This window comes from Rhipicephalus microplus, chromosome 2, assembly GCF_043290135.1.
Source record: "Rhipicephalus microplus isolate Deutch F79 chromosome 2, USDA_Rmic, whole genome shotgun sequence".
In the NCBI taxonomy this organism is placed as follows: Eukaryota; Metazoa; Arthropoda; class Arachnida; order Ixodida; family Ixodidae; genus Rhipicephalus; species Rhipicephalus microplus.
Window position 1 is genome coordinate 229,387,541 of NC_134701.1, and position 12,864 is coordinate 229,400,404.

Below are 12,864 nucleotides of genomic sequence, written 5' to 3' on the forward strand. Positions count from 1 at the left end.
CTGTTGATGAAACGATTCAGTCGAAACGCTCAACTTCCTCTGTGAAGACACGTTTCACGATTCCTAGATAGGGGGATCAGCCATATTGTTTTACTTTTTTTTTAACACTGAATAATGATTTATCTTTGCAAACTGGATGGTGCCTCAGGGGAAGTGCAATACTGTCATCACCACATCTATGTGTAGGACATTTACAGCTGTTTGACGTTAATTTAATAGATGTGGGTTTTTTTACTTTTTGTTTACCCTTCGCTTCGTGTAGCATTATGGGGCCACATCCTCATTTTTACACGCGCCACTGGAGCGTCGTTTCTTACGCAGTGTGCCTTGAGACGCGAACGCTTGCTTTTTTTTTTTCACGCTTGCTTCTCCATCGCATCAATTTGACTCCTCCTCTCGTAGCAGGTCTGTAGTCCTACCTCATATGTGCAGTCGTCAGCAAGCTTGACACGAACGCTCCGTAGCGTGTCCTGAGGAGGTTTGATTGACACCAGTGCGGCGTAGCTTTGGGCTTTGTTGCCGGAGATGTTAACCATGCTTGCCAACATACTATCCAAGCAAACGTACTTATTACTTTGGCAACAGCGCCAAGATCAGTCAAACTGGCTCAGGTCACGCTGCGAAGCATTCGAGTTAAAGACACACCAAAGAGAAACAATAACTTGGTTTTAATTAGCAAAATGTACTCTGAAAACTACAATGTCATATGTTTCACTATCATAAGTTCATTATCAGCAGGAAAAATCAAGGCTAATGTTTCATTTTTACATTTCGCGCCGAAATCTCTGCGCGTGACGTCGAAGATTTCGAAATGCATTTTTGGTATTTTCGCGACATTGGCTTGACGACATCTTCTGAAGCTTCGTAGGCTATGTCTATGGCGCTCACAGTTGACAATTTACTTCATTTTTATCATTTCGAAGCCACGTAGGACCCAGTAGGCGCCTTCAAAACGCAGACTCCCAAATCGGGTTGTTGGACCTTACCCACAAACAGGACCTTGACTACGCATTTATATATATACTTATTTGCACTCCTAAGAAACGAAGACAATAGAAGACACATAAACGACACAGACTTGTGCTGGCTTCCAACTGGAGTTTAAAGAAAAATACATTATATGAAGTACTTAGTGCATATAAAATATTTGGTCTATATCAAGACTTGTACCAACTGGACCATCACTAGATTGTAATTCTTCGCTACGCTTTTGCTGCCATCTCGGGTGCCGGATGATGTTGTTTTCGCCCCACATAAACCCCGCTTATAGCTGCTTATTACTTTTTTATTCTTTCTGAAGCTTTCAACAACTGTAATTATTAATATGAGAAGCAAGGTTTTCATGGGAGGATTACAAATGTGACAAGAGCTGATGCTTACTGCTTATACGACTTATAAAAAGCTGCGCTACGCAGGTCTGTCTCAGCCATCTGCCTTCCTATACGGGCACTGTTTTTTTTAAAGAAGATGGTCTTTCTTGGGGACCTTCGACGCAAAAATTTTGATCTTTCTGTCTGCCTGTTTGTCCGCACTTAACGGTGCCCTAAGTGGCACCAAAGTAGCCAAACGATACTCAATATGGCTGACCCCTTTCTCAAGATTCAGCGTTCATATATGTGCAATTGTCGATTAAAAAGCAATGATTGCGCATATCTGAGGCACCATGACAACACGTCAATATTCTGTATGTGTGTTTCTTACTAGAAAAGGCATACATGAGTAATCATAAGGACCGCAGCATTTATCACGTTGCGCTGACCAGGCAACGCTTGCACAAAAGGGCAAATGTTTCCAACGCTTTGCTAAGACGACACTGTGGTGGCACTTACCCGTCGCCTTGCGTTCTACATCTATCACTTCCAAGACAGGCGTGCAGAGCGCTCGCGCTTCGTTTTTGAAGGTAACTGCCAGATGGCGCTCAGGTGTGCTCGTTCGCCTCCGCTGCACGCTCTACCATTCACCGATTTTCTTGCGCAGAACATCAAATTAACGGTTTGTTCACACTCTCCAGACGCAAGACCATCGTCTTTTGACGACATTTGCAGTGTAACATGCAGACACGGGGCCATTCTTTTTTTTGCTTTTCATTTGCCAAAGGTCTGCCTAAGCAGAATACTTGTACTACCAATCAATGCTACACTTGTGAAATCGCCGTACTCATTGCTTTGGTTTAGTCATTATTGCCGAGTGTGCTCCCGCAATTATTGCGAGAAAGTATCGTGCTGGCTGCTTTCTCATTTTTGTCCTTTTTGAACGCAGACAGCGACGAGCGCGAAATGAACGGCACGTCGACGAAGGAGCAGACCTCTTCCACGTCAGCGCCTCCGGGCAAACGACCGCGGCTCGCCGGCGGCCCGTCGCCCTTCGCCGGCAACGGCGGCCTGGCGGACGACGACGGAGGCCTCGAGGAGTTTGCCGTGTCCTCCGCCTTGGGCGACGCCGCGAAGAGCGCCGACTTCCCGAACCAGGTGGTCTCGTACCTGGTGACGCGTCAGGCCAAGGAGATGCGCGTGCGCGAGAAGGAGCTCAAGCTGCGCCGCGAGGAGCTCGAACTGGAGCGCGCCAAGCTGAAGCTCCAGGAGGACCGGTTGGCCCTCGAGAAAGCACGCTTCGAGATTGAGCGCCAGGAACGCGAGCTGCGGCTCCGCTCAGAGAGGCAGGAGCGGACGCTCTTCATGGAGGTGCTCAAGAGGGTGGTCAGCTCGGGTCTGACGGACTCCTAGCGTGCCTTCCATCAGCCCCGCGCAGGGAAGCCTGTCTCTGCAAACTTATGCTTCCTCACTTTTTCTTGCAAGTGTTCATGCGTTTTAAACACAACACCGCCACCTGCTGTGGTTGCGTTCGACTCCATCAGTTTGCATTGATGCAAAGGGAACAAGCATACAAAGTGCGCCTTGTGCATGCAGCCCGATTAACACACCACTGAAGTGATAAAAAGCAAAAAGTGACATTGTTAGTGCCACGTGACGATAACCTGTCATTGGCATTTGGTACCTGAATCATTTTAGGAAGGACCCTGAAGTTAATGCAACAGAATGTGTAGGCTGTGTGTAAAATGGCTATGCTTCTTTCTTGCGAGTCAAAGCCACTTGGCATGCAACGCACCATTTTGCTGCGATATGCAGGATGCAGATGTACATAAAATAATAGGTGTCGAAGATCTTTGGATTGTTTGTTGGACTAACTGAACACAAGATTCGCAGCACAGCTTTATGTATCCACCTTTAGAGAATGCACATTTGTAAGGAGCTGCACAGGCCATATTAACTTCTTTGAATGTAAAGCTGCCCTATTAGACTACCCTGCATTGCTCACAATACAGGGCTGATAATGTAATTGCTTCATGAGAAGTATGACAGACATTGTAACTTGTGCACTTTTTCTTCTCTATGACATTTTATTTACGACTTAGCAATAGCTCAACAGAGAAAAATGTTGGCATTGCTGACGTTTCATGGTTGTATGTATAGTCACAGTACAGGAACGCAGCAAAAACAGGAGCAGGTCTTGTGTTGTACGTATAATCATAAAGAAATTGTCCTAGTTTGCTGCCAGGCACTGTCTTTGAACAGTCCACACCTAAAACAATGTGTTCATCTTCCTCCTGCTGTACTTATTTTCGGGCTCCTCCTTTGAAAAAGCCTTGTTTGTTTATGTGTGTGCAAATTTAATGTGTTTTTGTGAATGTGGTGTTCATGTGATGATAACACTCGCATTCTGTACGCTACAATGTTCTGGTGGTTCGAGAGGTCCAACGACTTTTGACACTGACTAGTCTTGTTTCCTAGCACCACCGATGCAGGTGCACATGAAGAAATAATGACAGAAGGTTGATTACAATTTCAGTGCTGTCATATTTTCACATTGCCGTGGCTTTTTCTCACATGTGCTTACATATGTGGGAGCACATTAAAAAATAATGCACCCCATTTCGATCTTCATTTCCCCATAATATAAGGTGCTTGTGATAGTATGCTAATATTCAGTAACCTAGTACAGTAGTGTTAAGACAAGCTTCAAGGGACCATACAAAAACGTCATTGAAATTCGGTAAATAAATTCGGTTTTCAATATATGACGCATTCTATTTTACACCCAAGTATTTACAGCACAGTTAAACAGCAATAAATTAAAAAAGCAGATTCTAAAGTGGGACATTTATGGGTTTGCTTGATAGAAAGTATTATTTTATGCAGTCTTGGCATTTGAGCAAGTCATGCTTGTTAGCACTACATCTCTGCATGCTGTCGCCGAGTCTGAAAGTTCATCTAGTGAACTCGGTAAGACTTCGGTCTCGTAACACTGTTGAAGGAATGCAGCAAAGTATCTAAGAGCGTTGAGTGAAGGCACACTAGTGATCCTTGCGACTCCTGGGCAACGTCTCGGCTTTAATAATGGGCCTGCTGAGAGAAATATAGAAGGTGCTCAATGTTTCTATAGGGTGGGACTTGAGCGTTTGCATGTTTTTAAAATTGATTCTTCTCTTACGTTCTCTCTTGTGTGTTACAACCCCAACCTCAAAAACTGCCGGTATTGGCTTCCTGCAGAGCAAATATATATGTACGATGTTAGAACAAAAAGTTTGAAAACTTCTTCTGACCATGAATTCGTTTACCCATTTGTACATTAGTTTTTATGATGTTATTAAGCCAGTCTATCAATGCTGTATTTGCTCTGGTTGTCTCTAAGACATTTTTGAAAGCTAAGCAAACTATTTCTCAAAGGGTAAGGAACATCTTTAAGGGTGGATAGGCTCATCGCATCTAAATACATGCTCCGAAGTGTAATGTATTCCAAGAATGCTGTCTGAACAAAAAGTAAGTTAGTATAAGGAAACATACTTATCGCTCAACTTTCAGGTCTGTTTCCTGGGACCATAAGCTTATCAAAAAGAAGCATGATAACACAAACAAATATATGTAATATGTTACTGCCTTACCTTGCTGGCAGAAATAGGCTACATTTGAATTGATGATACATATCATGTAAATAAGCATTGAACCTGGTGCATACCACATTTGAATTTTTATATGCATCAGCTTCCTGCAGTGAGGAAGCAATCTCTCTCAGGTGTATGAAAATTTCAATACTCCATGCTTCAAAAGTTGCTTTCATGGTGTTTCATGTATAGATCATGCATACAACCCTATGTTCATTCAATAGCACAAGAGGGAATGGAAATTCAAGCTTGAGTGAGAATAATAGAAAACTGGACTTGTAAAATGGATGGTGGACAGCATAGTTTTTTTTGTAGTAGGCGTAAAAATGCAAGCAAGAACATTGCCATCGTAAGGTGATGTAAAATGAAACCATTGCACAGAATGTGTCTCATGTATTGGACCAATGTTTCTGAGGATGCTTTCATAATTTCAAAGAAATGCAAACCCAGATGTCCGAGACAAAAGTTACAAAGAAAGAATATCACAGCTAGGTTTTAAATAAGTATTGGCCTTTTCATTAAACTTGTTGGTCGCGATGATTCCTACTAAGCATGCATCTGGTATCCAGGCATTGTCAATAGAATACTATTAGATTGTTTAGTAGATGTCCTTCAATGATGCTGTAATTGGAAAGTGGCTTTGCCAAAATTGTAGCTATGACACAGTGTACGCTGCTGTGATGCAGAAGACTCCCTGCATTGCGAGAGGCACTAGAAGGGTGTCTGGCCCGCTGCCCTTGATGTTTACGCACTCCCCCTTCACTTCCACTTAACTTTAGCTCACCCCACTGCCCCTCTCTGGGTAAAATATTGTATCCTCCATTACCCCACATCGCAACTCGCACAATAGTATGCTGATCAGCATACTATTTCATGCCGAGATCAGAACAGCTGATCTCGGCATGAAAAGCACAAGCCAGTGCTTTGTCATGCAACAGTCTACCTTTAAAAAAAGCTATGTGAGCATTCATTGACGCATGTAATTGCTTGCCAGGTAGACACTTGTGGCGTATTGTGCGTGCATCGTATTTCATTAGGATCCCCATTATGTGCGCTATTTTTTTTTTGCACCATAGCTCTCCTATCGTTCATTTGACACTGAAACCTCTAGCGGTATTTAGTGCTTGAATAAAGGCATGACAGAAGTGTGGTCTCCTTTTCTTAACCTGCTTACCATCAGAAGCATTTTTAGCAGCACAGTGATAAGGGAAGAATGTACTGAACAAGTTGCTAAGGGTGTTTGTTTACGATGTATGATGAGAATTTCTTCGTTGTTGGTGATCTAGTTATACTTAAGGTGTTGAACTGTCGGCGAGTGCCACATGGCGAGTGCCTGTCACAAAATGCTTGAAAACATGGTCAGTCTTGTCGCCCTAACATGTGGATTGATTTATTTGATGTTGATATAAAATCTTACAACTCCCCCTGATAACTTTTTTTGACATTTGATCGTAAAATGAAAATTGCACCAAGTGTGCCAATCTGAAATTACCCACCCATGATGACACGTACCTAAGACCGGAGCACTTGGTTCTGTTGAGAGTGCAGCACTTTGACTGATTTTGTACATTCTATTATGCATATTCTTCCATTCATTGTTATATTTGTTTGCCCATTTATGTGTACAACATATTGCAATCCAAAATCACATTCATTGAGCTACTGAGCGATGTGAAGTTTTGTGCGTGGAGCTATAATTTTGCAGCAAGCAGACGCCTACGGAGAGTCCTAGCGGACGGAAGTCGCATTTTTTTGTCCCCAAAGGAAGGTTTTCTTGTAAACGGCACAAAACATAGCAAGTGTTAATACAAAAATAGAAGTTGGGGCAGTGAACTGGTTTTCCATTGGCCGTGATCGCATGTTGCTGAACATGCAGGACTCAGCGTTTCGATTTTCCCGCCACGTCCTTTGTTTCGCCTCAAATGGTGAATAGCTGTTCATGACGCTGGTTGAAAACGTTCAGCGTATAACTTTCTTGCGTTCCTGACTGCTTTGCCGCTCTTTTCGTGTCTTCCTCTGTAGATTAAATATACTATGACCTAAGTGCACATTTCATTGTCCATGAACCATGTTTACATTAATGCCTATTAACTTGTCAGCACTTCACCATAGCTTTGTGGGATAGCTTTTGAGTGCAGAGCACTCGCACTCATCCTTTGATGTTATTGTGCTTTGACAAAGCATTGTGCTTTGATAAATATACAGTGCTAGAGAACACACTGCAGACTTGTGTGGTTCTGTGTTGTCTATAGCGTGCGTTTGCTAGTTCAAGTTGGTACCAACTTATCTCCCCCCTCCCCTAGATGTACTAATTTATGTGCTTCTTGTTCCTCCAATAGAACTGATGAAAATAGGCTTGATAGTGTATCATTGACGTTACTTGACTGTGCTGCCCGAAATATAATGCGCACTAGCATATTAATGGATAGGCGGACGGATGCAATAGCTTTCTGGAAGGTACATATGCAAATCACATTTCGTAAATCTCAATCGTTTGTTGCACCCCGTACAGGTTTTGCACTGGCTTTACTTTTAATTGCCGTTTGTGAATAAGAATTGATATGATGAAATTGTTGTCGTTGCATTCTTTATTACACTGAACAGATCCGTGCGCTCTTTCTTATTACTTTCTTTTCTGTTTCTCTCTCTTTTTTCTTCCTACATGGTTACCATAGTTTCAGGAGTTGTGTGTCTGCGATGTGCACGTCTGCGTCGAGGATCCAATATCCTCAACTTGCCAGCGTCTCTATCCGGCTTTATTGCTTTATTTGGGCTGTCACAATGCAACACTAAATGGGACAATTCGCGTGACAACTTGCCACGTACATTGTCTAGGGTATCGCGGCGAGTTCTGCATTCCAGCATTAATGATGCTATCCTATCTGGTATTGTGGCTGTTTAGTAAGCTGTCCACTGTGTGTCTTTAAAGTTCCACAAAATCTGCTATTTCTCTCGAGACTGACGAAAACTACTTGGGTCTGCATGATTGTTTCTGATGCTGTTTGCATAACTTACCACGCCAAAGTTAGTACAGTTTGGCCACCGAATCTATTAGTACGCTGAACATAGGGACTCGGTTCAAAAAAAAAAAAAAAACTTGAAAGACAACAAAAAGAACCAGACGATGCGAGCTCTACACAATGCGTAACAAAATATGTTCTTAATTAACGAGCCGGGCAGTCGCAATCTAACTGCTTTCTCGTGCCTGATTAATTTCTCAAATAACGCCGTTAACGTTCAGGGGATGGTGGAAGACTGGCGACATCAATGATTTTTAAACAGTTAGTGTCGCCTTTTCGAATACTTCGATCGGGCATAATGTTGTTATAATCTTAACTGCAAAAAAATACTGCTGTTGTAGTGATTTTTGAGCTACGCAAATTACTGCAGCGCGTTTTTTTTTACCCATTCTGTTGCTTTTAGTTTGAACCTATAATTCTAAATGTTAGCTTAACAGGTCACCGACTCCTCTTTCCAATAAGGCTGCAGCGTGGCCCAAGTGTGCTCATATGGGCTGACTGGTGGTGTGAGCCCAAGAACCATGTGCTTATCGTGTCCATTGGAGCCGATCGAGTGTCTTGTAAATATTGTGAAGAGTTATCGATTTGTATTGAAGGGCATTGCTCTTTGTGTCTGTTTTGTTTGAATCCGTGCACTTGTGGTTGTGTATTTCGTTCTCCATGCCAAAGCTTGTATTAATTTAAAGAGCGCTTATTGTGCTCTATCATTCCTTTGTGATATCAATAAAGTGTATTTATTGACTACAGCACCGTCTTTGCCTGTGAGCTTCAACGTTCAAAGTGACTTACGAGAGACGCCGGTGTGGAGGGCTCCGAATAATTTCGACCACCTGAGGTTCCCTAACGCTCGCTGACATCGAGCATTAGACGGGCCTCTGACATGTCGCCTTCGTCACGATGTGACCGCCGCAGCTACGATTGAACCACCAGGCGGATGTGTAAAGTGTGAAATTAGGAAGCTCATCACAACACAACAGTGAACAGAAAAAGTGAATATACGCGGACGTAGACCCTTAGCTGCCCTGACTGCAATGAAACCTTCTGCTCTATGGCTCACATGCTCTGGCGATCTCCCGCGCTGCCTAACAAAGTTCTCTCAAGCGACGCCGAATGGGAGGAGGCCATAAGAAGTACGGAGCTCAGCAGGCAAATCCATTGATTGATTGATTTGTGGGGTTTAACGTCCCAAAACTACCATATGATTATGAGAGACGCCGTAGTGGAGGGCTCCGGAAATTTTGACCACCTGGGGTTCTTTAACGTGCACCTAAATCTGAGCACACGGGCCTCGACATTTCTGCCTCCATAGCAGGCAAATCCAGGCAGTCCAGAAGGCCCAGGAATGAGTGATGCGTCGCGGCGTTCTGTCCTCTACGTGGGCGCGGCCAGCGGTTACAACGGCCCCTCATTAGATGGTCCTGCAGTAATTCCTTCGGCTCTATTAAAGTTGCCTGTCTGTCTGTGTCTGTCTGTCTCTGTCTGTGTCTGTCTGTGTCTGTCTGTGTCTGTCTGTCCGTCCGTCTGTCCGGGGAATGTGGGTGTTAGCCGTTTTTTTTCTCACTCAACCATAATACAGGACACGGAAAAGTTAGAAGGCGCCATGACACGGCCACTCAACAATTTGTTGTTCTCAGTACAAAATAGAAGTGAAGGGCTACTGCGCGTTGGAAAATAATAAAGGTGGGCCGCTCGAGAACACTTCAGTGCAACGCAGACGCCAGAAATCGCGAGCTGTAAACTCCTCTGACCGCCGGCAACCTATATTTTGTCATAATGACGTTACACGTGCAATGACTCATTGCACGTGTGACGTCATGTGGTGCAGGAGGGAGCGGAGCTTTCGTCTTCTTTCGCAGTTTCAGCTGCTGTAAATCGTTCCATTTCAGCGTCAATCAGAAGATAGCTAAAATATATATTAAAATATATCGATTTCACGCCCAACTGACCATGTAACGATATTGTCCAACGGAATGCAGACGCTCACACGGCTAGCAGCATTGTTACGTCTTGAATCGCGAGTGTGCCAGTATTTCCTGACTCTCAGGTCGCCCACGTGTTTAAAAAATATTTAGTTATAAATTAAGCGCTCGGCTAAACATGCCAAAGTTCTGACAGCTTATTTGTGAACGTGCAAGGATTAACCCACATAATAATTATTATGATCGAAAATTGGGTGTCGTCGCCCCTTAGAGGCCGTAAGTGGAAGAGCTCGGTGAAGCAGTTTCACAACTTCACGAAAATTCGGGTAACTTATGCATCGAAGAGCCTTACCAATATAAGTACAGGGACTCTTGTCGTTTATTGTTGATTTTAGTGGAGTGCAATTTCAGGTTAATTAAGGTCAAGATTACGTTGTCGCACATGCGCTGTACTTTTTTTTTTTTTGAGGGGACCATAATTTTGGTCGCGCGTGGGTGCACTGCCTACCTTGTTCACCTTATCGCATAATCTACATACTTTCACACTTTTTTATTGTTGTTATTGGTTCGGCACCAACCTGTCTATTTTGCAACACTTCCAAGAACGAAAATGGTCAAAATGCAAAGGCCGAGGTCCAAAAAGTAAGCGTGAATAAAAAAATGGCAGCATATCCACGGTGTGAATGATGGGGAGTGGGGCGAAGCATTCGTCCGTCCAATCGTTCTTGCTTCCGTCCGTTCCTGCGTACGTCTGTGTAACCGTCCATGCGTCCATCCACCCGTCCGTGCGTGCGTCTGTTCGTGCGTCCGTCCCTGCGTTCGTCCATGCATCCGCGCCTGCGTCCGTTCATGCATCCATCCATGCATCTGTCTGTGTGTCCGTTCGTCCATCTATTCAGCACTCCAAGTACCACCATCTCGCATCTTTTCATCACATATTCTCCATATAGAAGCACCGCCATCCAGCGGACATTTCAAGGACTAAACGGGAGGTGGCACATGCACAATTTCTTGCGCTTCGGGTTTACTTCCCACCTTTAACCACCTCGAGTTCATGTTATATACTAGTTCACTGTATACATGGCTATGCGGCCCAACGCTCGCTAAACCTTTCTAAAACCAAGGAGGTTACACCCAGCGAGTATAACGTAGCAACCCTTTCTTGTCAGATCGGGCTCAATGTACATGCCAAAAGCTGCTAATGGGGATCGCAGCGTGCGCGTTACCTAAAGGCCGAATGCTCCTGTCTCTCATTCCCCTTTAGCAGCCATTAACATGTGCATTGAGTACTATCTTTTATTGTTCAACAACGCACAGAAGAAATCTCTCACCGGAACCACCTTGGAGGTCAAAATCGTAAGGACCGCTATTTCGGGTATGTGCCACTGGTGGTTACGTACTACGAGGGACGCACAAGCCACGCCATAAGGAGCTTCGCCCCTAAAAGAGCATGGTGATCAATAATACGGAAAATGCGAACAGCGGACCCGTTTATTGAACGAGTTGATCGCACAATTTCGAAACAAAAAAAAGAAAGAAAACGCTTGCTAGTGGTTAGGGCCGGAGGGTAATTTAAGACTGAAGAAAAAGCGAGGCTAGCGCGGCCTACATGACTTCGGTCGACTCTCTCTCGCCTACGGATCACGAATCACGCCTACGGTCCCCTTAAAAATCGTTGCCTCCGTGGCTGTTCAGTTTATTCGTTCAAATTGCTAGAGTGCCGCACTTCGCCGAGGTCTCGGAGTTGCAGAGAATCATCTTCTTGGCCCCAACGACGACGCATTTTCGAGTGCCCCGAGTCGCTACCCCCCAACGTATACTCACGAGCCGGCAAGTTCTGGCCCCTCACTTCTATCGCCCGGCCTTCCCAACTGACCACGTGCACGCACGCACACACACAAACACGACGGACGGAGATCAAAGGCAAAAGCCGCCTCCTCAATTAAGCACCGTTTGCGCTCTTCATTACAACACCAGGGGGACGCCACCACTGCGGCATCGGGAGAGGCGAGGTGGAGGGGTTGTTTGGAGGTGTATATAGGCATGCCGGAGACAGAAGCCTCGCCGCGCGCGATAATGGCCACCAACACAGTCATCCTATTGTGTATAGATGCCGCAAATGGGTGGCCATGCGCAGGAGCACGTTCATGCGACACAATGTGACAGCAAAAGGCAAAGAAGGCCGAGGATGGCGTTGCAAGGAGGGAAAAAAGAATGTCAAAAGTGCAACAAAAGAAAAGCCGGTTGTTTACCGTGGGAACGGACATTAGCTGTGTGCGTCCCGACACCCGAGTTTTTTTTTTTTTTTTTTCCTTTTCTTCGGCATACTGATGCACAGTTGCACTCGGTAGTTTATAATACGCATGCCTGCAGTGGGCTATTTAGTGTCGAATAAGCAGGTGGGGCGCTAACTCTGCGCAAAAAGTGGACTTTTGCGTCGTATCTTCAGCACTGCGAGAACCTGCGTTCCAATGTGACCAGACCCCGTCTTTGTGCGAGAACGGGAACAATACATAAAGCTCAATATGTGTGTACCGGTAAGTACCACTTATAAGTACCGGTAAGTACCAGCAGTTTTCACCTTACTTGAAGTAAAGTAGCGAATCGTGCTAGTTGGAACCGCTTTACAGTGATAGATAATAGAATTAAAAAATGTGCAAAGTAAACACGGAAGGGCACCATAATCTGCCTTTTTTTGGTGTCACTGTGTGAAAATGTATGAAAAAATGTACGAAATCTATGAAAAAAATCTGAAAAAAAAAGACATAGAAGATGAGTGATAAATCGAGATGCATCAGTGTGCTTGCGAAACATTTCGTGTGAAGCCACTCGCTCGTATGCTGCGCACGTTGCAATACGCATCCGGGACAGGCAGGCCCCGAATTCGCCTTTAGGGATTGACTGCGTAACGCCATAACGCCGAATAAAAGAGCGAGTCTCAGAGATTTGCCGATGGTTTAGCAATGACCAATACTTTACGCTCCCG

General features: G+C 44.5%; 1 protein-coding gene across 4 annotated transcripts in view; it reads left to right on the forward strand.

Annotated features, from left to right (window-relative positions):
* The window catches only part of LOC119170320 (uncharacterized), a 46,570-nt gene extending 37,865 nt beyond the window's left edge, over positions 1-8,705 (forward strand). For all 4 annotated transcript variants that reach the window (XM_037421459.2, XM_075876939.1, XM_075876942.1 and 1 more), the window contains one exon: positions 2,260-8,705. In XM_037421459.2, the coding sequence (XP_037277356.2) occupies positions 2,260-2,723 (464 nt within the window). In that variant the 3' untranslated portion in view covers positions 2,724-8,705. The remainder of the gene's footprint in view (positions 1-2,259) is intronic.
* The last annotated feature ends 4,159 nt before the right edge of the window (positions 8,706-12,864 follow it).